The sequence below is a fragment of the Arachis duranensis genome, chromosome 3, assembly GCF_000817695.3.
Source record: "Arachis duranensis cultivar V14167 chromosome 3, aradu.V14167.gnm2.J7QH, whole genome shotgun sequence".
In the NCBI taxonomy this organism is placed as follows: domain Eukaryota; kingdom Viridiplantae; phylum Streptophyta; class Magnoliopsida; order Fabales; family Fabaceae; genus Arachis; species Arachis duranensis.
This window is the reverse complement of record NC_029774.3, coordinates 135,026,030-135,052,943: the sequence shown is the minus strand read 5'-3', so window position 1 is coordinate 135,052,943 and position 26,914 is coordinate 135,026,030. Positions and strand designations below refer to the sequence as shown.

Sequence of the window (26,914 nt, the reverse complement as noted above, 5' to 3'; positions counted from 1 at the left end):
GGCAATAATATTGATAGATCTGCATTGATTTACTTTTCCTGAACTTAAAAGAGAAAACTGTAGATGAAAATATTGCCAGAGGCTTATTATGTGTATAGATGAAGATTTTCTTAGTATTTCAAAATGCCGGTATAATTGGCAGTTTTGTGAGTTGTTTAATAGTAATAATTTACTTGCAATGTATCTGTTGATAGAAAAAGCAAAAATACTTACATATATCTTCTTATCCATGAATGAGGCAGAAGGGTGTTGCAAACTTGCAATGAAGGAGTCTGTAAACCATTCTTATCCTGGTAAGATTTCAAACATATTTTATTACTTTTTCCTATTTTGGTTATCAAGATGCCTTGCCATATCAAATTGAATGATGTTTCGGTATTGCTAGTAGGTCCAACCAAGATTCCATCAGAAAATACACCTAAAGAAGTGCAACAAGGTGCATGGGAGGATTTATCTAGATCTGATCTATACCATGTTTCATCTCATACTGGCTTCTTTTCTAGGTCATTGCCTGTTCCGTTACATGAAAAGTGTAAGTGTTGATTGATTAGCTCTAGCTGTTTTTTAATCTGTTAGCACTTTTTTTTTAAATATAATTAGTTGACCGGTTTTTTCATTAACCTCTAGTGAACTTAAGCAGTGCTGATGGCTTTAAAAAGTCCCATCAAGATGTAGATGGGAATGGTTTACTTGAGGATGCTGATACTTGTGTGATAGGAACCATGCTTCCAGATGATGAGGAGGACCTTTTAGCTGATTTTGACCTAAGTGGTTTGCCAAACTCTCTTGAGGATTTGGAGGAGTATGATGTTTTTGGTAGTGGTGGAGGTATGGAACTGGAAGCTGATCCTCAGGAAAGTCTTAATGTGGGTGTGTCAAAATTAAGCTTCTCTGATGGTCATGCTGCCAATGGTTTGCCCTATAATTCTTTTCTTAATGGTGTGGGGATTGTTGCTGGAGAACATCCATATGGAGAGCATCCTTCTCGGACATTATTTGTTCGAAATATTAATAATAATGTGGAGGATTCAGAGTTGAGAGCTCTTTTCGAGGTCATTTAAAAAATTAACATGAACTCTCTTCCAATAACTTTCATATCTTTCATACAACTTATTAGTTCTCTTAATTCACCATCTTCTCTGCTCTATCTTGGCATGTCACTGTTTAGGAAAAAAATTATGTGGAACAAGACATGCAGATTTTGGAAATTTAAAAAACATATTTAGATTAAAACAGTACATGATTATTTAATTACCATTACATGTGCTATACAAATTATTAATTCTGTTTTTTATATCAGCAATATGGTCACATTAGGACTCTATATACTGCATGTAAACATCGTGGGTTTGTTATGGTATCCTATTATGACATCCGTGCTGCTCGAACAGCCATGCACGCATTACAAAACAAACCTTTACGACGCCGGAAACTTGACATTCACTTCTCAATACCAAAGGTTCCTGAGCAGCTCCAAAGTTCTCTGATTTATCAATTTATTGATTGAATGCCTCTGGCCATCTTATTCTTTTTTCATTTTTATCCCAGGATAATCCATCTGACAAGGACATCAACCAAGGAACCTTGGTAGTTTTCAATTTGGACCCATCTGTTTCGAATGAGGACCTCCGTACAATATTTGGGGCATATGGGGAGGTCAAAGAGGTGACAATTTATCCTTCTTTATCTGTTTACACCCTTGTCATATATTTTTTGAAGATCACATAACGACCTAAAATAACTGCAGATACGGGAAACGTCTCACAAAGGCCATCACAAGTTTATTGAATTTTATGATGTGAGGGCTGCAGAAGCAGCACTAAAATCATTAAACAGGAGTAACATAGCTGGGAGGCGAATAAAGGTGGAGCTTAGCCGGCCTGGCAGAACTCGTCGAAAGTAATTTCACTGTTAATTATATTTTGAGTTTCTTTATCTTGATCTTTGGACTGATTTGCATCCATTGTTAATTTAAGAAAAGATTCATGAAGTCATCTAACTTGAACCTATTTACCATTGAATAGAGTAGCACAAGTAATATGCTTATGTATATTTTTTTTCTAGCATCTTTTATTGATGCATGAATAGATAAATGATATTAGCTTATACCTTTCAGTTTAGTGCTTCAAACAAATCAAGAGCTTGATCATGATGAAAAGCTAAGTTTCCGACATCAGATGGGTTCACCTGTGGCCAATTCTCCACCCGGTAGGTTTCTAAGCTATTGAATATCCTTCATGATGTTGGTGTCTCTGGCCACCACCGCTTTGATTTACACTATTGATTGTTATTGTTACTACTTTTATTATTTAAGCTTTTTGTTCTTATTATTTTTGACATGACACAATCGTGGTTTATAACAGGTTACTGGTTGCGGTTCAACAGCACTGTTGAAAATAACTCATTTCAAACTATAAGCGATTCTCCTGGTTCTGGGATCATGAGTCCATCAATAGGAAACCATTTAGCTGGATTAGCTTCTGTTTTGCACCCTCCACTATCCAATGCCATGAAGGGTGTAGCTATTGGGAAAGATTTAGCAGGGAGTCAGCATGCAGAGCATATATTTGCTAGTAGTAATTCATCGCATGGAGAGACATTTCAATCTCATTCTCTTCCAGAACCAAAATTCATCCCATATAGTGGAGCTTTGTCTTCTTTTGGTTCATCTCCTTCAAATGGATCCTCGGTGGAAACCTTGTCAGGGTCACAATTTTTATGGGGAAGTCCGAACTTGTACTCACAGGACATCAAACCTTCAGCTTGGCCAACACCATCTGTGAGGCATTCATTTACAGCAAATGGAAATAGCCATGCCTTCCAAAACCCTGCTCAAGAGAGTTCTTTTATTGGTTTGTCCCAGAATCGTCACCATAATCATGTTGGCTCTGCTCCATCAGGTTTTCCTTTTGAGAGAAACTTTGGAGTCCTTTCGAAGTCACCTGAAACGTCGTTCGTGAACCATGTTGGTTATGGAGGCATAGGTCTGGGTCACAGTAAGGGGAATTACATGGTTAATATGGGTGAATCTGTTAATGCCGGGATCACTATACCAAGAAATATGTCTGAACATGGTTCGCCAAACATTGGAATGAGATCATCTCCCAGACTTAGTCTTGTGTTTTCAGGTAATGGTCCATACCCAGGATTGCCACCTACTACTACTACTACTACTACTACTACTTCAGTGTTTGGTTTCGTGGACCCTGGGCGGAATAGGCGCATAGAGAACAATGGGGGCCAAGCTGATAGCAGCAAGAAGCAATTTCATCTTGACTTGGATAGGATTAAAAACAGTGAAGACAGAAGGACTACCTTAATGATAAAGAACATCCCAAATAAGTATGGCTAACTTTTACAAGGATGTTTAGTTATCAATGATGACTTTATTCTTTTCGTTGAAGGATCATACTTTGTTGTTGATGACCTGCAGATACACCTCAAAAATGTTATTAGCTGCTATTGATGAAAAGCACAAGGGTACCTATGATTTTTTCTATCTACCAATCGACTTTAAGGTAGAGCGCGCATTTTCTATAGTCTCCATTTAAACCAGTGAAGCTTAGTTAATCCTTTTCCCCTTTTGATTTCAGAATAAATGCAATGTGGGATACGCATTTATCAACATGCTGTCGGCATCACACATTATTCCATTCTATGAGGTTATTAGTTTTTTGTGCATATTTCTCATTGTAGCTAATGTGTTTGATTATAACGAATGTGTCTGATTTTGCAGACATTTAATGGGAAGAAGTGGGAGAAGTTTAATAGTGAAAAAGTTGCTTCCCTGGCATATGCACGAATCCAAGGAAAGGCTGCATTGGTGAACCATTTCCAGAATTCAAGTCTGATGAACGAAGATGAGCGGTGCCGCCCAGTCGTCTTCCATTCACAGGATCCTGAAGGTGGTGATAAGGTAACAATATCTATCATTGATGCTTGGAGGATCATACAAAGATTTACTTGTAAAATAATGTCCTAACTACTGTGTGTTTCTAGATCATACAAGATCATACAAGTGATTCGACCTCGGAGACAAAATAACATTTGCCAGATGTAGAGTTGCATGTATATTTATTTATTTTGCCAGGAAGCTTTCAAAAGAAAAAAGCTCTGAGCATTTTGGTTGATTGATTTGGACAGGAGGTAACAAAGGATTAAAGAGTTGAATATTTAGGTGGTTTATTAAAATGTTGATATGGTAAATTTAGAATTGACTAGTTGATGGAACAAGGCAACCAAGTTGTATAGAGGATTAGTGTATCAGCATTAAAATGCATATACATTTTCTACATTACTTGTATCTTTGACTCTGGATTGCTCTGTTGTTTGGATAATGCCATTTATGATTTATTTTATTTTGTTTTCTTTTTAGAAGTTTGAAGTCATTTTTCTATTTTTTTTTATCTCAGTTACCTATTATCACTTTTTTATTAAAGAGAAAAAATTATATTTATAAATTTGTCAAGATAGACACCAAAAAAAATGTCAAGTAACAGAGATTAATTTCATATTTTATCTTATATGTATACTCAGATCTGATTTATCGAGTAAATAAGATAAGTATCAGAGATTTGTCATAACCATGTTTACATTTTAAAAGACATTTTTTTTCAGACATATGTGTATAATGTATACCTAAAAGATGAGATATCAAATGAAATTGCTAAAAAAATTGATATTTGTAATATGATTTGGATCAATTTAAATTTAAAAGGTAATATTAATATAATTTATTGTGATTTGAATTAAATTAAATTTATTTTATTTTTTAATCTGATTTTATTTGATTCAAATAACTGTAATTTGTGTAGTATCAATTTGAATTTATTTTTTTAATCTAATCCTTATTATTCGAATTGTGTTATTATTTATAATTTATATCCATCTGAAATGTAAATTTTATATTTTTAATTTTTAATTATTATTCTTTTAAAAATTAAATTACATTCAATTTAAATTTTAAATTTTATAATTTAAATTATATCTATTTAAATTTTGGAGTAAGTTCAAACATTAATAACTCATATATGAGAGTACTTTTTAGTCTAGTTATGGAAGGGAGAAGGGCTTTTTACGCACCTATAGGCTATAGTGTCAGAAGTTAAAATTAGACGGTCTGATTTTTAAGAGGTACAGAAATAATTTTTTATACACAAATTGGAGAATGTGTTTAAAAATTGGATACACAAATTGGAGGATCTGATTTGTGTACTTTAAATTTTAAAATTTTTTTAAACATAAATAGGAGAGTCTGAATTGTGTACATCTTATAATTTTAAAAAATACTCAAAATTATAATATTAAGGCATATCATATCACACATGTCAGTTCCATATCTAAATTTTTTAGCTAGATTAGAGTGGTAGTCTCAATATTGAACTTAATATATAATATATGAGAGTTTCTGGAATTCTTATAATGTAAATTTAATACATTGAAAAATAAAATAAAATAAATATACTTTAAATTATAATAAATTATATTAATTTATATTTTAAATAAATTAGATAATATTATAAATATTTTTTTAATTATTTAATATTTTGATATTAAAATATATATGTAAAAAATACGTGTATATATAAATATTAGATTTAATTTATTTATTTTAAAAATAAAATGTATAAATACATTATTTCCTAAATTATAGGGATTTTTTTTCTCACCAAATCCCCAAATTATAGGCCTTTCCTATAACTGTCTTACTAAAAAAAATTAAAAATACAAAAAATATTGCAAAAAAGTGCTAATTAGAATACTGGAAGCTACTTAAACCACAAGCTACCTCTCTCTGCTCTTCATTTATCCGTGGAGCATGGTGATTGATACGCGCCACGTAGCGCGTGAATATAAGGCAAACGCCCGCCAACAGCATACGTCACGCACACACTCACAGAACCACAGAGACTTTCTCTCTTTCGAGGAAGCAGCACGTGTCAGTGTGTGAGGCTGAGCTGGTAGGGAGTACACGTGTCACACAACGAGTGGGTGAAAGCGGTTGCCGCAGATCCCATCGGAGCCGTCCGAAGCCCCCAATGGAAGCTAACATCAACAACGCACACAACACGTTCACTTGCGTTTTCGTTTTTGTGTGCGCTCTCTCTCTCTCTCTCTGTATTTGTGTTTTTGTTTGTGTGCGCTGACTACAACAACAAACCCCTCCCCTTCGCTTTTCTTTTCTTTTCTTCTTTTAGGAGAGAGAAACACAACTTGTAGAGAGAGAACAAGAGAAGAAAAGAAGAAGAGAAGAGAAGAGAAGGGCTTTGTGAGGGGTCTTCCTTCTTTTTCTTTCTCCCCTTATAGGGTTCAATTCCATTCATTCAGCTCTAATTTAAGGTTAATCTCTCTCGAATTATCATAATTCTCACTCTATTCATCTTCTTTTGTTCTGACCTTTTTTTTTTCTGTTATCCTTGGACTTTGTGTTTCCTTGTTCGTTATACAACTGCTTAACTATAACAGTTTTCTTTTTTGAAAGTTACTTCTTTCTTTAAAAAAGATTAAAAAAAAAACTAAAGGAATTATCTTTTTTAGTGTAATTTTTCTGGTTTTGATCTTTTTTTCTTTTCAATTCGCACTGCGTCAAGACGACGTCTATTTGCTTAATTTTGGAATTCTTGGATGGCGTAGATTTGTATGGTTGACTCGGGAGTACGAGCTTCGAACTAGATAAAGATTGGGTCTTTGGGGTACAATCACGGGTTTTAGTTCAGGTGGGTAAGATTCATCGTCTTCTCTGTGCCTAATTCTGGGATATATAATTGTCTTTGTGGATGTTTAGGTTGATTTATTATGTTCAAGTTGAAATTTATCTATTTTGCCCTCTGTCTATAATCTTGATAATGACTTGGGTATCCTTTTAGCTAAGCCAAGTTTCTTTGCTAATCAGCAAGAATTTATATTCATATGAAATTTCTTTATTGCTTTTGAGATGTGCTTCTTTTTTTTTTTCTTCTTCAAATAAGTGCTAACATTTTGTTTTGTTTTTGTTGTGTATAAATATAGGAGTTGATTAAAGATAGTTTTAGTCACTTCTGTGTCTCTTATTAGTCTCCGGTCTTCTTTTTTGTTGTTCTTTTGGGGAAATGTTTCAAAAAGTTTATTGATTTGATAGATATGAAGAAATATTGCTTACTTAAAGATATCACTTCAATTTTGGTAAAGAAGCTGCTTTACCCCTTAACCTCTATGTAACCTATGTCAATTTTCCTCTCTCTTTCTGCAGGACAGCCCCTGCTGGTTTGAGTTTCTAGAGGAATATTGTTCTCCATATGTGCCCAAAACCAGAATGCAGTGTTTGTCTCGAGCACATATCAAATGCCATCTGTAAATATGAAGAGTGAAGTAAGCACGACTTGTTTAACAGAAACGAAGGATATTCACGTCTGTTCAAAATCAAAAGTAATTTCCAAAAAGACATGCTCCAAAGTCATTATTTCTGCTGAAGTTGCTGGAATAGACACAACTATCCAAAATTTCTTAGATGGTAAGCAGCTTAACTTTAAGTTGGAGTTCATCCTATTTTCTGTCCGGGAATCACTATCGTGATTTGTGCCAACTGCCAACACTTCCCATCATATTCTTTTTGTTTTTCTTTTCTATTCTGTTAACATATGGAAATACCTACGTAGTGGATATTGAGATTTCGTGTGAATCTTATAAAAGCTCGAGATATTTTGGAACTTCCGTTTTTATGCTTTAGATATACTTCTATATATGCGTTGTAACGATATTTTACACTATTCCATATTTTATGGGTTTGTGGTTAAATTTATGCTAAGATGTATTTAAATTTCTACAATTTGATGGTTGTTTACTGTTCTTAAATAGTTTCCTCGGTGACACTGGTATCCCCCAAGGACATTGCAAGTGGTGAATTTATTGATAAAAAGGGAATTCTAACTAAAGAAAAATCTGAGTCTCAGCTGCTGCAGTCATTTTCTCTTGATTCCTCTTCCCTGGTAAGAATGGTGGAGTTTGATTTTATTTAACTTTACTTTGGGGTAATTTACTATTTCTTGGTGGTTATTGCAATGCTCAATATAGCTAAGCTCTGCAAAAAATAGAGTAGTCTCTTTCTCTAGATTGACCCATTGTTAACACTTGGCTGCACCTAGTAAATCATTCTACCTCTTTTTGCAACATTCAAGGCTGAGTAATGGAAGTAAACGAGGAGGAATAGCATTTGGCTTCTTACCTCCATGATCTATTGCCTTAGTACAAAAAAAGGTGTTGATTTTGAGTTTGATATCACGTTGGAGCTAGTTACAGATGACACTTGAAAATTTTCATAATAGAGAGGAAAATGAGAAACTTCTCTATAGTCAATCTTACTCTCCTTACCTTTGAACTTCCCCACAGCACACCATTGACAGAATTCATCTTTTTTTTTTAAATAGGAACCAATCAATCCCTGTGCAGCAAACATGGAAGCAATTTTTTCTACTGCGTTTGAGCCCATTGAAGTCAATTCTCAACATTTTGATGAAGATGCAGGTATGGAAATTCCCTCTCACTCACACACAGACTAGTTACATTAAAAAAAGAAAGGGGTAGAAGTATAAAAGCATTTCACTGTCCCACTTGACATGAAATTTGTTTAAATCATTGAGATTTATAGTGTAGTTTAATTACAAAGCTAAATGACTCCGTGTTAGTGTGTGTGTGTGTGTATTGAAGCTTATGCCTTCTGGATTGAAATTCCTGCACCAAATATCATATCGCTTAGTGCTTATATGTGTGTTCTGTTGACTGAACTCTACTAGGGAGCATTGGTGATACTGGCATGTCTGCAGTGAGAGATGATGAAAGTGATGATAAAAGAATTATTTGTGGTTATGAAACATTGGATGTATCAGACTTCAGCATTTCTGATATGATCATCACAAGCTTACCCCTTGACAGAGATTCTTTTGATCATGATATCTGTGAGATTAACTCCTTGTCTGATTATAGATCGTCTGAGCCACCTATGCTTGATGCATCTGATCAGTACATGATCCTGCCTGCTCTTGAAGATGATATTAAAATTGGCGGTACTTCTGATGTATCCTATAAAGAATCCATCACAGTTCAGGAAAATGCTAGCTTGTATTCAGCATTGTGTCAGATAAGATCTTGCAATCAGGATTCTGATGTTAAAGACTACTTGGATAAGACAGAGTGGTTTGATCCACAATTGTTCATAAAGAATTTACCAGAACTATCGGATGCAGAGTCCAATGATCTGCCCATCCAGATACCAAGATCATCTCAGAGAAGAAAGTCAGTGACACTAGCGCTTGATTTAGACGGTAAGAATTAAACATGTTTTATGGTGATTGTTAATAGTACACATATTCATTATGGCATTAAATGAGTTCATGAGCTTAAAATTCCATTTTTATCAAAGCTCCAATCTACTTTGTCATACTACTTTGTCTTGCAATTTTATATCAATTATTATACCAACTAAGTTGTCAGTGCATATAGAGCTTACAAAGATTATTGATGTGCTAAAGCATGATTTTAGGCCAGAAGTTTTAAGAGTTAAAATGTTTCATAGTATGCCTTGTACCAGAGTGCTTGGGCTGTAGGCATAATTTCATAGTATGCCTTCAACTTGTAGACACCAAATATTGAACAAGACAGCTAAACTAGATGAGAGTAATTGCTCAAAATTCACGTAGTTTGAGTAGTCTTTGAATATCTCAAGGAAGTTGAGTTTCATTCATCATAGTTCAGTTTTTTTTTTTTTTTTTTTTTTTTTTTATGAAATTTTATGTTTCCATGTCTTTTTATGTTTATCTTAGTTGCTATCTCTAGAACACTGTGATGATGCTGATTTCACATTTACTGTCTTCTTCAATATGAAGGAGCACACAGTATATGTAAGAAAGAGGCCTAATCTCTGCACGTTCTTGGAGAGAGTGTCAGAGATGTTTGAAGTTGTAATTTTTACTGCCAGCCAAAGCATATATGCCAAACAATTGCTTGATATATTGGATCCTGAAGGAAGACTTATTTCACGTCGAGTATATAGAGAATCATGCATTTTTTCAGATGGAAATTACACTAAGGATCTGACTGTATTAGGTGTTGATCTTGCTAAAGTTGTCATAGTTGATAATTCCCCTCAGGTACCGACCTGCCACTTTCTTTTGGTGGTTCTTTTTCTTTAACCTCTCTAATTTAAGCAGTTTATATTTTCTGTTCAAGTTCCAAATTCTTTCCCTTGAAGTTACTTTTATGTGTCACTCACCTATCGCCCTTCTCTGGGATTTTCATATATTTCTGACTAACACTGTATATTAGGGGATTCTCATAAATATGTACAAGACTTGGTATAGAAGCTTCCCAACATTATTTTAGGGAATCCATCAGCTTTTAGTAGATTAGCAGTTAACCTTAACAATAATCAGTTGAAATTAAACAAAAAAGTAGGTTCCACCTTAAGGCTGCCTTGAGGCCAAGGGAGAATTTCTTGGATTTTCTTTTATGATACTAATCCTTGCTCTTTTATTGCACACTTCAGGTTTTCCGGTTGCAAGTGAACAATGGTATTCCTATTAAGAGTTGGTTTGATGATCCATTGGATTGTGCACTAATGTCATTACTCCCCTTTCTGGAGACTCTGGCTGATGCAGATGATGTCCGTCCTATCATTGCACAGAGATTTGGTAACAAAGAATAAGTATATTATTGACCAAAGTTGGCAGCTTTTGTCATTTTTTAAACATAGATTTAGGAAAAAGCCCTCTAAGTAGGTTCTAAATTCTCCTTTTCATTTGAGTTCTTAATATGAATTAACCTATGCAATAAACTATTGGTTATCCTATTGTGTCCACGATTGGCTCCCTTATTCTGTCTCAGTTGGCAAGTCCAGAGTGCTCTGTTTATCCTGAAAGGCAGTTGCAGCAACCATCTCTCTTTCTCTCTGAAATGCTATCATAGTATGAAATATAGTTCGTGAGGTTATATAATTTCATCTTTTGCTTTCCATGTGAACTGGCAGTCTGGCAATCAATTTTATGTGTTAATTGAAATAGAATCAACTCCATAGTTAGTTTTACTTGGTATTTGTTATATAAAATATGTTGATTCAGCTTCCAATAATTTCTTTGCTGTATATGCTCATATAGGATTGAAATCAACCTCTGCTTGTTGGGGTAAGGCTGTGTACTGTGTGCATCTGCCCTTGGGAGTCTCGTGCACTAGGTTGTATGTGTATAGTTAGTTATCATGGATCATTGATGCTGTATATAGTGTCTAGGAACAAAAAGTTGAAAAAACCAAAAAATAAAACATAAAAAAATAAAAGAAGAAAGAAGTTAAGTTCAACAAATAACTTGATTGGTAAAATTTTACTATTTCTGTGAGAAAATAAAACAAATTAAATAGAGGATATGATAAATTTATTGGCATTGTCATTGAACATACCACTGCTAGCTTAAGATTGAATAGTAACATGTTTCAACCAACATTTGAAATGCATAGTGAATAGTTTTGAAACACATACCCCAAATGTTGCTCAAATATGACATATGTATCAACGTCCTATCAGCTGAAAGTAGCAGGACTCCTTTAATGATTTCCTGTCAACCTTTACTTGGGATAGGATTATTTATTTATTTATTTATCTATTTTTTGGTGCTCAAGCCTCAACTGATGTTCTGTTTTAAAGGTGTTCTTCTAGCTGTTTAACTTGCATCTTCTAATGGAATTGCAACAAATGCTAACCTATTGAAATCTTATTTGTAACTTATTAATGATGTTATCATTATATTTGGTGGATTTTGTGACATGAGAAGTTAGTTAAAATCTTGATGTTTTAGACCCCATGTGCTTTAGAGAGCTTTAGTTTTCATTTTGGCCAAGGTATTTATCCTTTTCAGCCAGCAGGTTGACAAAGATGCCATTAAGGAACTTGCCTATCAAAGAACGGGCACTCTCCTATTCGGTAGTTACCATAGTTTCATTACTTGTGAAAAATATTTGTTTTATCACATTAATGTTACACAATTTCCTCCTGTTCACTGTATATATCTGTTTGACTTCTGCATTGCAGAACTGTAACCATGACTCGGAGTTTTACATTGGTACATTGGTAGACCTAAAACATTTATACATCAATTGTGGAATAAATCCACATACCTGTCTTGTCCTTTATCTTAATTGAGCATTTTGGTCGTCTATCAGGTATTGGTTGGAAGTCTACATACATACAACATTAATTATTTTATTAGGTTCCCAGGACTTGAGAGGTAATAAACTAGCTTTATTTTTGTGCCTATTATTCTGTGTTTAAATATTCTCTTCAAGATGATTAGAGTTCTCTCTCCATAGGAATCATTTCATACATTAGTTAAATTCTGTTTAAAGCTTTCAAGTGGTCTGCCGCAATCTTTTCTTTCTCAATGTGTTACTCTTTCTCTTTGTAGACCTTGATAATTAGACATAACATATCTATCCCTTTCTTGATATATATATATTTCTTGTCATTGACCCATGACCTTTTAATGATACTCTTGTTAGTAAGGCAAAGTAGGAGATTAAATAATTCATAACCATCGTAGATAAATTTACCTCCAGTCCTCTATCCATTATCCATCCTCATTGGTGTTTATTAGGTGATAACCTTTGTTGATGCTATTATTAGAAGAGGTACAATGTTCAGATTGAATTTAACTGTGTGAGAAATCATTTGGCATAGGAACTGAATAGATTTGGGTTAGATATCAAGTTTAAAGAGTTCAATTTGACAATTCATTTGGAGTAGTTTCATTTTGGCCTGCCTTAAGTAGGTTTAAGTATAAATAACCTTTTGCAGACATGATAACGTAATAGGGTACAATGACTTTATTTAATCCATATAACCATACCTTTCTTAAAGGTTTTGTTGTTTGTTCTGCTGCTGATGATTCTGTTATTAAGTGGCTGACTATTGCACAATTGACAATTGTCTGCTATATATCTTGTAAATCTGGGTAAAATAGATTCTGCCATTTTGAACCATTGTATGCAGGTCTATGAAGAAAAGTTGATATATTATGCCGTTAATGGCTGACTGATAGCTTTGTAAATTTGGATTACATAATATTTTGCCAATACTTCATCTTTGTCACCCTATGCAAGGTGATGCCAGTGGGTAAAGTTCCACTTTAAACACATTGCTAGTTCATTTCTTTATATTTAGCACTCAAGTAAGAATTGTTGGATGGACTATTTATATTCATGCAAAATGTACCTAGGTGAATAAAACAAGTTGAAGACAGTGAATTGCTTTATCCATTTTATTCTTGCCTTTTGTTTGATTTTGCTATGTTGAATGCAACGTTGTAAGCTAGTCCATAGTTATTCCATGGATTAGTTCAAAGTTACCAACTGTGCTCCCATTTTTACTTAAACTGGATAGCAACTTCTGATTCTTTTGGTTGTATCTGTAACACTAAAATGGCATGTTCAGCATATGAGCCTTCTACGTTTATAATTTTGATATCTGACTAGACATTTACCCTAATGTAGTGTGTTTAACAAAGAGATGTTGGCAACCGTTTTAAACCGGAAAAGAAGAGGGAGTTAATAAGTTAAAGTGATTAAGGCCATGTTTGGGTATATATATATGGCAAAATAAATACATAAAGCACGAGACTCCTAAAAATCTACTCGCTACTATCGTAGAGTTCCCATCTACCACTGCTATGCATAACCAAAAACCAATAATCAAGATGATACAAAATTCTAACAATATCAACAATAAAAGCCAGAAGGTGATGCGGTAGCGGAGGTAGAGGTAGCAACTCGGTAGACGAAGATGGGAAGTTGGAGATGCGGCGGCAAACCAGAAGGTGACGCAAAGGTAAATCCATTTGGCGTCTTCAGTGTCTCTGACTGCCGAGAGAAGGGAGGGATATAAAACACATGGAGAAGGGTGAGAACTGTGGTTCTGTGAATCAGAGATAAGTAGCGGCAAAGTCGAAAATAGATTGAAGATAAAATTATCAAAATAATGGTATATTTGACTAAATTGTTATCTACTATTCACCGTCCATTTATGTGCCCACCGTGTCCGTCAAAATTTTATGGGTCACCATATCTATGTTTTGAATAGAGTAGACACACATCCACTAACGAAACGCTAGCATGTGTTAGAAATCCGTCGCTAAGATTATGAGATAGTAAAAGACCTTGGTCAATTTCCCTTGTACATGACATTGAACTTATTTCGCGTATATCATGTCAGAAAACCACCTTTTTCTGGCAAAACAGGCATGTAAATTATCATTAAAAAGAACAGCAACTCAACGGGATGGGCAAATCATTCTAACATTTTTCACAAAAAAGAAAAAAAATGTACACATTATAAACGGTTTTCATTTCGTTCCTTTGGTTGGGAGCTACAAATATTCTCACATTCGAATGAAGTGTGGTCTAATTCCTTGCACAGTGAAAACTGAAGTTTAAAACTTAAAAACCAGTCAAACTACATGGAACTATAACTATTCTGGGGTAGATTTTTCTTCGGAATTCAGTGGAACAGGAGAAGAAACCACTCCAGGTTTGCATGCTTGCGGTGATTGTGTTGATTCATGGTCCTGCATCATGAGACGACCCAAATCAGAGATAGGTTATGTTTCGAAGAGCTAGAGATTAAGCCATTTATGTAGCCAATCAAACCCAAAAAGGAATCCAACGAAGCAAGAACAAACTCTCTCGCCAAGATGCCAAACTACTTTTTTTCGTTATTTTACTCACCTGCGACTGAGCTGTCACCATTGCCAGCCCTTGCTCAGCTACAGGATTGCTACTACTCTGACTCTGCCATTGCAAAGAAACTTCATTAGAAGTTGTCAAAAGAAAGATTATCAACAAAATAACGGACTCAGAAATACTAGATCTGAAAATTGGCTAGAGTTCGGGCTGTTATAATTAAGATATTACCATTCAAGAGAAACTAAAGTGAGAAATGCCAATCACCCTGGGAAATCGCATTCTAATGCGTCATTCATTAGTATGCAAATTACCTAAACCCTATAATTCCAAAATTAATTGTACCTGTCTTGATGGCTGCAGCTGCTGTATATAAACAGGATGATGATCTTGCTGCTGCTGTTGAAAGTTTTGCTGCTGCTGCAGAACCTGCTGTTGCAACTGAGATTGCAATTGTTGCAGTTGCTGTGGTTGAAGATGTCCCAGCTGACTTTGTTGTTGTTGGGACTGTTCTTGCTGAAATGGTGGTTGTTGCGATTGAAGATAATGTTGTTGTAGTTGCAACTGCTGCTGCTGTTGGTAGTAATAGTATTGCCACATCTGGTTATATTCTTGGCTATTTTGCATATATCCATACTGTCCATTGCCTTGCATTGCATGTAATATTTGTGACGGGGCATTGGCTGGTGGTTGAGACTGGGATGAGGAGTTTTGTAAGGGCCAACTATAAGCCGCTGTAAAATCAGCAGGAGCAACAGTACTTTTAAACTGATTTTGTGCTCGACTGCAATGCTGAACTTGCAATACAGATTGCGAAGAGTAACCTGGTTGTGAAGGCAGTTGCGCTCCCCCTTCAGCTGGATGGATCTGTTGTGGAGTAGGTTGCTGCCTTTGGAAATGTTTCCTATGCATATGTCCACGATTACCATTTTTGGGACCTTTGCGAAATTTTCCAGCATTTTTCATCTGATGCAAGTTTCCACCATGATTTCTCAACAACCGAGGTGGTAGAAGTGGTCTTCTTGCTCTATGGCCTTGCCAGGATGCTGAATATGAACCGTCATCTACTTCAATGCATGTTTGGGCAGACTCGGAATCTTGAGTGCTTACAAGATTGCCTCGGTGTCCCGTACGACCATCAACTACCACCCCTGCAGTATAATCCTCCTCCTGAGACACCATTGGTCCTGAATCATGAATCCTTTCCCGGCTGTTTGGTGACATGCTTTTCTGAGAAAGTGGCTTCAGTTCTTCATGCCCAAGTTCACACTTCCCCTGAGAATAATTATCTACTTTTGGGGATGATTGCAAAGCTTGTGAGCGTTGATTTCCACTAGCTGTTTGATGTAATAAAGTTTCTGATGAAACATCAGATTCATAACTATTTGGTTTGGAATGCTTAGGAACTTTGGCAGGTTCCTCTTTCACTTCCACTAAATCTGCAGATAATATATTTTCAGGATAATTATTTCTTGGTTCCTTGGAATCTGGGAAAGGATATTTTTGTGGTGACATTTTCTCCACTTGGGAATGCAAAGAAGCATGCAAGTCAGAACTAGAATCTTTGTATAGCTGATTACATATATCAATGGAAGTCTCCTTACTCCTATCCTGGATCAAATTCAGTGACCTTCTACATTTAGTTGATTGCTGATGTGTATCTGCCCTGGAAGATGCCCGAAACAATTTTATATGCCGATTCCATGCCTTCCTTAAATCATGTATAGTTCCACAATAATCAACAAGCTGGCATTACCATATATGTGTCAGTATCAAATTAGTAGGCCATTAAATGTTAAATTTTCAAATATTTTATTTTTAATTACTCAATAACATGACAAATTATAAGCTTGTTTTGGGAGGAAAGGTTTTTTATTACTCTTAAAAAGAAAAAAGATGTAAGGCAACCAGTTGATTTTTGTTTTTCAAAATTAGCAGCACCCTATTATGCTCAAATACACACTTATTACTAAACAAGCACAAGGTTTCAGCACCGGTTGAATCATCAGAAAAATAAGACAGAGCAACCACCTCATAAGTTACAATACTCCTATATCATAATGATTAGCTCAATTTTAATTGCGTTGATACTTCATAGGAGATATATAACCTTTAGGTATAAGTTTGATATATCCTCAGCGTCTTCTACACCCAGACCTTGAGATCCATCAGGTCTTGGAGATATTGCTTCTGCAATAATTGTGTCTATTACAGCCATGGATATTGACCCTCCATGCACCATTGAGAACTTTAGCAACTCCTGCAAAATACATCAAAAGAACTGAATTAAAGTTGTCAACACTTGCACTAGGCAAGGGGAAGAAGTCTCATTAGACATACAAGCCAGTAGCAACTAAGTTGTTTCACTCATTGTGACATGACGAGTTGCCCCCAGCTCATTCTAATTAAGAGCAAGTAATTTGAAGTTTTCCATATCTATCTATAAATGCATACTAATGAAAAGTTTCAGCTTAGGTCTCTCCACTTCTACTAGGGTTACATAAATAGTATGGAAAAGATAGACCTACCTCCAGAAGCTGTTTGTTTTGAGGCAAATTCTTTATGCCATCTATCAAGATGTCTCTAGCAGCATCCATGTTGTTTGAACTCTTGAAACGAAGAAAGGAACATGGAAGAAAAAGGATTGGTTAACTACACCTCACATCAGCATGCAAAATGAGAAGGGTCAATATTTACTCTGTTTATGATTATGATATGTTAGCTGCAACAATTTTTCAGGCACTTCATACAGAAAACCTTGTAGCTACTAATTCCTAGTAGAAACTATAGCCTAAAACCTTCATTTACTGCTTTTATAGAATGATGCTTAGCCTTTTAGAATGAAAATTCAACAAAAAATGTTAAATATGCCACGTACCATATATTTTAGGTGAGAGAAATGGACATATAAATTAGGGAGGGCATGCTGTAAATTCTCTTCAGCTACAGCCATCTCTATTGCTTCTTTGTATATACCACAAGCTGACTCCATATTTCCCTGCAATAAAAATTGTAACAGGTAGTGCATGTAGTCATCTTTTCTGTATCAGCTTATCATCAAAGAGTACAGCTTTCTTCAATTGTAGCAAAGGCAGATTGCATACCAAACGTTTCTCCATATTGGCTCTTGATATAACATTCTGCACAAAATCAGAATCTGACTCTTTACCAGTCTGCTGAATATATGCAGCGCGAGCAGCTAAAACATCTCCTATTTGTTCTTTAAACCTGGCATTGAAGAAATGGATTTCTGGTACACTCTGCAATGAACATATGATGGAGCTATGTCAAACCCTAGAGAAGAAAGGAATAAAGCAAGTTTCAGTACAGTATAACCTAGTCATGGATTTAGAATAAAAATAATGGTCTAGGAGCCTAGAATTAGTAAATAAAGATAACAACACTCAACCTAAGATAAATTATACTGAATAAATCTAGGAATACCCATGAAATTGTTACACCATCATTGTTTATCTTCCCCCTTCTAATTCATTAAGCATGGCTTACAATACATGTTGAACTCGACTTCTGAAGTCATAGATTTCACTTCTTCCATTTAACTTATAAATTTCTATTAAAAATTTAGTCTCTGCATCTTAGACATCTAATCCTGCCATTTGACATTGATTCTAATGCTTCATATTTTCATTCTTTAAAAAGCCTTATCTTTTGCAATTGTTTGTCAGACACTTTAGAGATGCTCAGGTAAAAAGAAAAAAGCAGAAGCACATGGAGAGCTGAGCATTAACATGAAATCCAATCAACTAAATAAATGTGGTTTATGAAGAATACCTTCAAATAAATTTCTGTTGCTCGGTCTAGAGAGTAGTTTGCAATTTCTCTTCCTCCCCTGGTTTCCATGAACTCCACATAACGCATCCAGTACTCAGGGTAGTTGGCACACACAATCAAACATCTTTCATAAAGTTTCACAGCCTATGCAGAGTCATAGAAATGGCAGATTGTTTAGCCAGCAATTTTAAGCAATAAATAAATAAAATTAAGAAACTGGCAAATTTTATTGAGAATACTGTGCAGAAAATTACCCAGTCAAAATCCTCTTGAAGTTCAATAAAATCAAGATAATCATGCCAATTCTGCAATTGACTGTCATCCAGTGGCCAGACATGAAAGTAATTTCTCTGTATATTAGCCTCAAAAAGACTAATCTTCAAATCCAAGTCATGAGCCCTTTGATAAAACTGTTCTCCAATGATCCTGTACTTTTTTAGGGCGATGGAACGAGTCAATCCGGCGGATGAATCCATCATATCTTTGATAACACAATAAATCTTGTCATGCTTGCAATCTACAGGAATTTCACCATCAAAACTTGGTTCAGATTGCAATTCCTTTGGGGAACTATCCAGGCTTGCTACACCCCCTTCCAAAAGGTTTAATAACTTTTTAAAACTGGACAAGTATAGAAATAATATCTGATAAGCATACTATTCAGGTATACACACACAGTCGACAAAATCATACACATGTTACAGAAGTACATTCCAACTGCCAGCCATGTCAAGCACATATATGAAGATGATGACCAACAAAGGGGCTTTAAAGACTCAGACATCTTTCACAGAACAAGGCATACCTATCATAATACTGGTGCAACTTTTTGGTTGGGAACTCGAGAGTCTGGATATAAATGTGAGCAAGAGAAACCCACTGCTGCTGGGAAAACTCAAACTGAATATACTTGTCCCACAACGTATGGCATAAATAGTCCTTCCCAACAAAGGAAACCGCTCTCTTGAACAATCTGGGGGAAAAAACATATCAAGAAAAGCATTTTATTGCTTTCCAGAACAACCAAAAGTTAAGAAGCATTCATGGAGTGTGGAAGCATACTCCACCGAAATCATTTATCCAAACAGCTTCTGTATCAACATTTACCTCCGAACATCAGATGGGTCTTCAAAAGCCGACATGGAGAAGCTACAGTAATCGACCCACATCCCTACTGAATACGTTGCAGCCAAAACAGCTTTTTCAAAGACTTCCAAAACCTTATCTGCAGTGGATAAGCGTGCCATGTGCGCAGCATACTTCCTCCAATACCCAAAACACAATGGGAAGTTGGATAAGAAATTTTCATATGTCAGACATATTTTCTCCATGTCATCCTGCATCAATGTCAAGTTCAAGCTTCTCTGTACATCCTTACATGTTAATTAAATCACAAAATATAGCATTTACAGCTCTGATTCTCAATTTCTCTTTTCACCTAACAAAAAGTCACATGTCATCAACAATGAGAACTAAAACCATCCAACTTCAAACCTTCCTCAAAATCAACCATATGTTTTGTTTAGCTATGCTTATCTAACAAATAACTGATAAATTTTTTCTAAAAAAATATTTAAAAAAAGGTGAGTTCCGAATCTTTGAATTATTGGAATTAAACTTACTTACAGGATAGATTTTCTCAACGTCAGAGATGAGTGAAGTCCATTGTTCGAAATCAAGTGAACCCTCAGATATAAATTCTCGAAGTTTAAGAGCGTCAAAGCAACCTGAGGCGGAAGTACAGAGAGAGAGAGAGAGAGGAACCATAATGAGATTAACAATTAAATTTGATGAGGGTTAAACAACATTATAATTACTTACGGGTAGAATCTGTGAGCGTCGCTGCCATGTTCCGATTCCTCTCTTTCCTTTTCTCCCTCCCTGCTACATCAAATTCTTGAAGACAAATGAAAAAGCATATTTGAAAATAAAAAGGTTAATTTTGATGTGAATAATTATAGCAAATATCATTTTTTTATATATTAAAATCAAATTTAAATAAAAATGCTTATAACATACTAATTTTAAAAAGCATGTAATTAAATGATAGAATTACTAAATTGATCTATTTTATTTTCTAAAACTGAATTTGTTTGAAAGGTTAAAAATTAAAATTTATTTAAGAGTTAATTTTTTTTATTTTGGAACAACTAAAAATAAATGATTTAATTTTTTTTTAAATTTTAATTTTATTTATAAATTAAACCAAAAAAATATAATTTTCAAATTAATTCTCATATTTTTTTATTTAATATGTTAAATATTAAAAATATCCTTATTTATAATTAATAAAATAATTTATCAAAAATAAAATTATAAAAATTATTTTAAATTAAAATATTAAATTATATTTTTTTTTGGTGACTAAATAGAAAAGAAAGAAAAAAGAGACAAAACCAAATTAATTGGCTAGGGTCATATCTAAATCTATTAGATGTTAAAGTTCATTCCATGGTTTGCTCCAATTCGAGTGAATGTCCGCGACAGAAGCAGCTGCTTTAGCCATACAATCTGCTTGCAGTCCTCTGAATTAAAAGAATAGAGACTCTCCAATTCCAATTCATAACCTCCTGAATATGCTTTGCCAAATCCCATTCCGGAATATCCTTACTAAGCATTCTTTAGTTTACCAAGAAAAGATAATCATTTCAAATTATAAAATTAAATTTTAAATAAAAATAAACTTTTTTTTATAAAAAAAAATAGAATTCTTTTCTCTTCCAAGAATAAGTTTAGAGAAGTCTTAGACGGTAGTTTTAGTTGTGACGTGTTTGGCAATTCGGAATTTGCGCTTGTGTGTGTTTTATCCAGAAGGAGGAGGATGCAGGTTGTGCCATTGCCACTGCCCACTGCCACTCTGAGAACCTCTCAGCGACCATCCAGTGCTCTTCTTCCTTCCCTTCATTTACCTTTCTACCCTTCTTCTCTCCCTACCAACACCACGCGCCTTTTCCTCCCTCCTCTCCATTCCGCCACTGCTACGCCTACACCTACCCAAGAGCCTCTTCTTCACACCCCCACCAATGAATCCACCTTCATCGATATTGGATACATTTCAAGTGTTCATGGTCTTCATGGCGAGCTTCGCGTCAAACCCACCACCGATTTCCCTCAACTCCGCTTCTCCACTGTACCAAAATTCCTTCCTTTTATCATCATTATTATATCATATATTGTTTGTTTATTTATTTATTCATATGTTCGTAGTATTGTGTAGCCCGGGAGAAGATGGTTGAGGCAGAAGGTTTTGAATGCCGAAACCCTTCGAGAGGTCGAGCTTGAGGAAGGTAGAGAGCACCCTGCACTCAAGAGTTGGATACTTAAATTCAAAGGGATTGACTCTGTCGACCAGGTATTTGATTTTTTTACTCACAGGGAAAAATTTCACATGGCGTGTTTCGTTATATCATATTCATATGCATGTTTTCTTGGTCCTGACTAATCAATATGTCACACAGGCTAAGATGCTTATTGGTGCTACGTTGCTTGTCACGGAAGAAGACAAGCCAGACTTAGAGGAGGGTGAATTTTACACTCATGATCTTGTTGGGATGAGAGTTTTTTTGAAGGTTAGTGATAATCATGAATTTTTTCTTGTTATTATTTATTTATTTTGTCAAAATATCAACTGTTTTAACAAAATAAAAGTACCCTTGTGCTATTATTCAGCTGCCTATTTATCGAATTTTAGAGGTCTATTATCACCTTGGTGATTCTAACTGATGAAATCGTAATAGAAATATTAACTTAAGGATGTTTCTGCTTTCATATTTTCGTCAACTAGTTGTTAGTTTTGGTTCCTTAATGCGATATGTTAAGGTGCTGACTGTATTTCTTTCTATCAGGAAAGTAGAGAACTTGTGGGAACTGTTATTAATGTTTTCAATAGTGGAGCCAGTGACCTACTACAAGTGTCACTTGATTCGTCTTTTGACATACTTGATAAAAGTGGCAAGCCAAGGTCAGCGGGAACAGAAGCATCTGATCAGCTTGTTTTGGTGCCTTTTGTCGAAGCAATTGTTCCAGATGTTGATATGGAAAGAAGAGAAATGCATATTACGCCCCCGAAAGGACTCCTTGAATTAAACCTACGATATGATGAAAGGTCCAAAAAAGAAAGGCGCCAACTTGTGAGGCACACTTTCCTATACTTTACTGCTAACTTGTTATTATTGTTGTCTTGTCTGTTAATGTTCACTTTGAGATTTGGTTGGTTCATTGGTTATTTTGCTGTGATAGTAAAGCACAATAATCTATCTTTTAGTATAATTTGTCGTACCTTTTTACCACTTGTATGATAACCTGGCCAACAAACTCACATAATTTAACATGTTGTTCTTGGATTTTGATAATGTGCATGTAGCTTTTGGGTTTGAAATTGCATTTTATGTATTATTTTCGGTTTTGATCTAATTATTTGACTGGATGCTTTTACTATGTATAGCTGATGCAAGGATGTTATATAGTATGGATAGTTCACTTTTTGCTATATTTTAGGAATGGAAGGAGAGGAAAAAGTTTTCAAAGCAGCTCATAGCAGTGAAAAAGAAACTTGTTGAAATGGAGCAACAGCATGTATTTCATGGACTTCGATATGGAGAGAAAGAACAGAGGAGATTGCTTAGTGAGCAGATTGTGGATGTCAACTCCAAATTGTTACAGGAGGCTTTACAAAGTCTTGAACAACCAATCAAGAGGTAAGTTAATTTAACAAGAGTTGTTTTGAATTATGACAAGTTCAATCCCATCCTCACAAATAGCAAAAACAGAAACTATGTATTAGCTAACATGACCTAACATTGTTTCTGACCTTTTATTATTTAATTCACATTAGATGTGTTTGAAGAATTACAATTGTGATGTAACTTTTCATTCTTACTGATGAAAAATGACAGGATACAATAGTATGTCTTATTTAATTATCTTTTCTTTTTTCTTGAACTTTATCCATCATCATTATATTTTTCTATGACTTATATGTCGCCACTTCCTGTCCCTTATTCCTGCAAAAGAACATTTCGTTATATTTATGCTGTTTTGACTATTTTAAAGCAGATGGAACATGGCTGAGTTGGTCCGCTCCCTAGAAGCAAAGCTTATAAGTTCTCTGGAAATATCGGCAGAATCTTTCGTAGATAGAAGTAAGAAGTTGGTTGGAGATATGAGGATGCAGGAAAAGGGACTTACGCTCATGAGCAAAGGCAAAATGGCTATTGTCCTGCTTTCGAGTGAAATAGAGAATCAGGATTGCATTAGGAACCCTGGCAATGTTGAAACTGAAGCAACTGAAAGTTCACCACTTACCTTGCTCCAAAAGTTACTCTGCAATCATGAAACTTTTGTAAGTTGTTGCAAACTTGCGTTTTATTTTCTTACTTTTGAGGTATTATAGAAATGAAGCTGATTTCTGAGGTATTTGTCCAACTAGGTGAATGTTTTTGGAGTGACTTCACTAAGATATACTACACAACTTCTCTTATCTAATACATTTCCATTTTTTACAGGTCGAAGATCGTGTATCTGTGCCTTTAATTTTGGTCTCTTCAGCAGAACAAATCCAGCCTTTAACAACATTGTTTACAAACAATAATCATTTTGGATTTGACTCTGAAAAGGTTCACATCATGCATGCAAAGGATCTCCTTTAGTTTTTTTGTATTATTATGTCATATATATCTTGAAGTGTGTCGCATTTATTAGTTCCCACTTCTTTTAACATATAAAATGAAATATTATCAAACTAGAATGGAAAATAATAAGAGAGGATAAAGGTATTCTCCAGAAATAATGATAGCAGTTTCAACTCAAGTATCTAATTTATGATTGTTGTGTAGGTATGGTTTTTGGAAGAAGAGAAGCTACCGGTTATTAGCAGTTTGCTGGAAGGAGAGAACAAGTATAAGATCTTGATGAAATCGCCTTGGGAAATACTCCAAGCTCCTGCTGGATCTGGAGGATTTATTAGCTTGTTTTCAAAGCATAACATCATGGATAATCTTATCAACATGGGTGTTGAGTACATTGAGGTTAGGTTCTTTTCTCGTTTCTACTTGCTGAGTAGTTTCGCCATTGAATTCTCTTGGGCTTCATTCCTTTTTCTAACTGGTTTGATGAAGTTCAGATGCTCAATCATTGATAGCCTTTGAATTTCTCTGGGTTTTCCTATTTCAAATGACGGTCCTGGAGATTTCATACGACTTGCTTCTGTTAGTTACATAATATATCAAAATTAAACATTTTGCAATCAGTATTTGATAAGGCCTTTAATTCCATATTTTGTGTGATTCATAAGCTTACATATTTGGAAACAATAGCTATGTTTCATTGTTAAAATGGTATATGTTTTCCCTGATTCATGTGTCTTGAACGTTCTTGAAGGTATGCTGTCCAAGTGGAAGAATTGCTGGTGGCAACTCTCTACTACTTGGGTTGGTTAGATCAAGGGGAGCCAATATTGGGATACAAATTTCACATGCAAATGCAAATGCACTAGCGGATTCGGATAAAAATGTTGACATGATATTCTCCGTGGATTTTGTGAATAAGTTATTGAAGGAGAGCAACATACTCCAGTTTGATGCAACAGAAAAGGCAAATTCCTATGTTGAGAAGGTTGACAAAGAGTGGGTTACTGTCACATCGTCCACCCCCAACTCATTTGAGCTATCGTGTAATATATATAGTTCCTTAAACGCGTGTCCTTTGGACAAGGTTTGTGTACTGCAGGTTAGAGAATAGGGTAGATGAAAACATATTTGTTTTGCACGTATATAATGAATAACAGGAAAGGGTATTTGTGTAAAGACGTCAAAACCGGTAGCTAATAGTGTTATAGCAAAATAAAGAGAATCGCCTGCTCTGTTGGAGGGGTAATGAAAATGTGTTCTGAAGTTGATTTCCGCTACCAGACTCGAGGTTTTGGTGCTTCTTGGCCAGGACAGAAGCGGATAACTCTTACATGAACACTTAAGTTCTATGGCAAAATCTAAACTAAATACATGTAAAATTCTCTCTCTTTTGGTTGAGACATATAAGTTCCTTTGATAGACTAAGGATTTTGTTAGGTGAATTTTGAAGAAAAGATATTTTTGTGTGTTTTTTTTTAAATATTTTATAAAAAAAAAAGTAAAAATAATTTTGTTTGGGCATATTTTTGAAAAAAAACATTTAAATGATATTTTTTAAATAATTTTTTATAAAAATAAAAGTGATTTTATGTTTGGATATCTTATGTAAAAAAATTTTTTTTATCTATTAATTATGTTTGGATAAAATAAGATAAAAATATTTTTTTGTTCATTTATTATGTAAAAAATATTTTTTTAAAAAAATATAAATTATAACTTTTAAAAAAATATATTTTTTAATTTTTTTAATACTTTTACTTTTATTATTACAAAAAAATAAAAAAATATTTTTCATTAAAAAAAAATTTATCGATCTAATGAAACTCAACCAAACGTATAATAGAGTAACGAAATCCAAAAGAAGGATTTTTGGTTGGATGAATGAATGGGCCTGAAGCTCAAATAAAACGTGATGGCCCGACCCAATGTAGTTACGAAAACCCAGGAATTGTTGTTTGAGGGGAAAACGGTGGCGAGGAGAGGTTTGATGAGAAGAAATGGGATCCCAAACGGCCAAGATCTATCGCGATCTTGCGAGAGCTGTGAAGAAACATATTGTGAATGGGAAGGAACACACCAATCCCCACTTTCTAGATTTCGTATCGTCTGAGTTCCATAAGAACCCTAATCTGCTTGATACTGCAGCTCTTGAGCAGAAATTAAAGCTTGCGCGCGATTACACTCTCATGCTTAACAGTGTCCACCATCACAAGGTATCTATCTATTTATATATACATAAATACATACATATATGTATTATCCCTTATTTCATTCATGTTTTTCGTGTTTTCAGGAATTGTTGTTCTCCTACAATATAGCGGTGGATAGGTCAGATGAAGTGAGAAGAACTCTTGGAAAATCTGCTGCCAGCGTCGGTCTTCGCCTCCCTGAGGTTTATCAGCCTTGATCATCATTGCTACTCTTAGTTCAATTTTGCATCCATGGAATCAATCATAAATTAGGTCACCTGAACTCATTAGCAGATTTTAGATGCTTGACACAATTCATCTATGTACTGGCTTTGGATATTGTTGCATTTTTGAATAATACAGGCTTATATGGAACGATTGAACGATTGAATTGTTATCAAGTCAAATACAATGAATTAAGAAACTTGTTTTCTGTCTCAAGCCTTAGGACATGTAGATCCGTTGAAACGTTGCGAGAACAATGCGATTTCATTTGAGGATATGCGAGGCTAGTGTGAATAACATACGGATTCTTTAGTTCTTTATTATTAATTAAATGATCAAAACGTAAGGTGCTCCATCGTGTAACTTTCTACTTTTTCTAAGTAATTACTT

The 26,914-nt window shown here is 34.8% G+C and overlaps 5 protein-coding genes across 11 annotated transcripts in view; 4 read left to right on the top strand and 1 right to left on the bottom strand.

Moving 5' to 3' along the window:
• LOC107482194 (protein MEI2-like 3) overlaps window positions 1-4,358 on the top strand; it is a 5,021-nt gene extending 663 nt beyond the window's left edge. Inside the window, exons 2-13 of one of the 2 annotated variants that reach the window (XM_052259010.1) lie at window positions 243-293; window positions 386-532; window positions 628-1,052; window positions 1,301-1,459; window positions 1,549-1,665; window positions 1,748-1,899; window positions 2,117-2,208; window positions 2,364-3,342; window positions 3,434-3,518; window positions 3,594-3,662; window positions 3,737-3,916; window positions 4,000-4,358. In XM_052259010.1, the coding sequence (XP_052114970.1) occupies window positions 263-293; window positions 386-532; window positions 628-1,052; window positions 1,301-1,459; window positions 1,549-1,665; window positions 1,748-1,899; window positions 2,117-2,208; window positions 2,364-3,342; window positions 3,434-3,518; window positions 3,594-3,662; window positions 3,737-3,916; window positions 4,000-4,044 (2,481 nt within the window). In that variant the 5' untranslated portion in view covers window positions 243-262 and the 3' untranslated portion in view covers window positions 4,045-4,358. Of the gene's footprint in view, window positions 1-241; window positions 294-385; window positions 533-627; window positions 1,053-1,300; window positions 1,460-1,548; window positions 1,666-1,747; window positions 1,900-2,116; window positions 2,209-2,363; window positions 3,343-3,433; window positions 3,519-3,593; window positions 3,663-3,736; window positions 3,917-3,999 lie in introns of both variants that reach the window. The other variant, XM_052259011.1, reaches the window with a different exon arrangement.
• Window positions 4,359-6,085: 1,727 nt separating this feature from the next.
• On the top strand, window positions 6,086-10,826 carry LOC107482139 (uncharacterized). The gene is made up of 8 exons (XM_052258576.1): window positions 6,086-6,339; window positions 6,634-6,716; window positions 7,229-7,489; window positions 7,834-7,964; window positions 8,403-8,499; window positions 8,769-9,304; window positions 9,795-10,121; window positions 10,517-10,826. Exons 3-8 carry the CDS (start codon window positions 7,321-7,323, stop codon window positions 10,673-10,675), a joined length of 1,419 nt encoding a protein of 472 aa, XP_052114536.1. The 5' UTR covers window positions 6,086-6,339; window positions 6,634-6,716; window positions 7,229-7,320; the 3' UTR covers window positions 10,676-10,826.
• A 3,493-nt stretch (window positions 10,827-14,319) lies between these two features.
• Window positions 14,320-20,405, bottom strand: LOC107482193 (pre-mRNA-processing factor 39-2). Of its 5 annotated transcripts, XM_016102598.3 has the most exons (13): window positions 20,305-20,405; window positions 20,110-20,210; window positions 19,591-19,820; window positions 19,289-19,456; window positions 18,738-19,104; window positions 18,484-18,627; window positions 17,796-17,951; window positions 17,570-17,689; window positions 17,220-17,300; window positions 16,802-16,951; window positions 15,037-16,437; window positions 14,737-14,799; window positions 14,320-14,576 (listed from the first exon to the last, which is right to left on the bottom strand). In XM_016102598.3, exons 1-13 carry the CDS (start codon window positions 20,330-20,332, stop codon window positions 14,481-14,483), a joined length of 3,105 nt encoding a protein of 1,034 aa, XP_015958084.1. In that variant the 5' UTR covers window positions 20,333-20,405; the 3' UTR covers window positions 14,320-14,480. The 5 variants fall into 5 exon arrangements, with proteins under 5 accessions (XP_015958084.1, XP_015958086.1, XP_020995246.1 ...); XM_016102600.3 differs by lacking the exon at window positions 20,305-20,405 and having other exon boundaries at window positions 19,591-19,708; XM_021139587.2 differs by lacking the exon at window positions 20,305-20,405 and having other exon boundaries at window positions 18,738-19,075; window positions 19,591-19,708.
• Window positions 20,406-21,254: 849 nt separating this feature from the next.
• LOC107482195 (uncharacterized) lies at window positions 21,255-25,362 on the top strand. Of its 2 annotated transcripts, none has more exons than XM_016102606.3 (9): window positions 21,255-21,613; window positions 21,701-21,835; window positions 21,942-22,052; window positions 22,329-22,613; window positions 22,981-23,180; window positions 23,539-23,824; window positions 23,988-24,098; window positions 24,318-24,509; window positions 24,862-25,362. In XM_016102606.3, the coding sequence occupies exons 1-9, from the start codon at window positions 21,305-21,307 to the stop codon at window positions 25,219-25,221; spliced, it is 1,989 nt and encodes a 662-aa protein (XP_015958092.1). In that variant the 5' UTR covers window positions 21,255-21,304; the 3' UTR covers window positions 25,222-25,362. The 2 variants fall into 2 exon arrangements, with proteins under 2 accessions (XP_015958092.1, XP_015958091.1); XM_016102605.3 differs by having other exon boundaries at window positions 23,536-23,824.
• Window positions 25,363-26,038: 676 nt separating this feature from the next.
• Window positions 26,039-26,836, top strand: LOC107482200 (uncharacterized). Its single transcript, XM_016102611.3, has 2 exons — window positions 26,039-26,323; window positions 26,404-26,836. The coding sequence occupies exons 1-2, from the start codon at window positions 26,108-26,110 to the stop codon at window positions 26,515-26,517; spliced, it is 330 nt and encodes a 109-aa protein (XP_015958097.1). The 5' UTR covers window positions 26,039-26,107; the 3' UTR covers window positions 26,518-26,836.
• The last annotated feature ends 78 nt before the right edge of the window (window positions 26,837-26,914 follow it).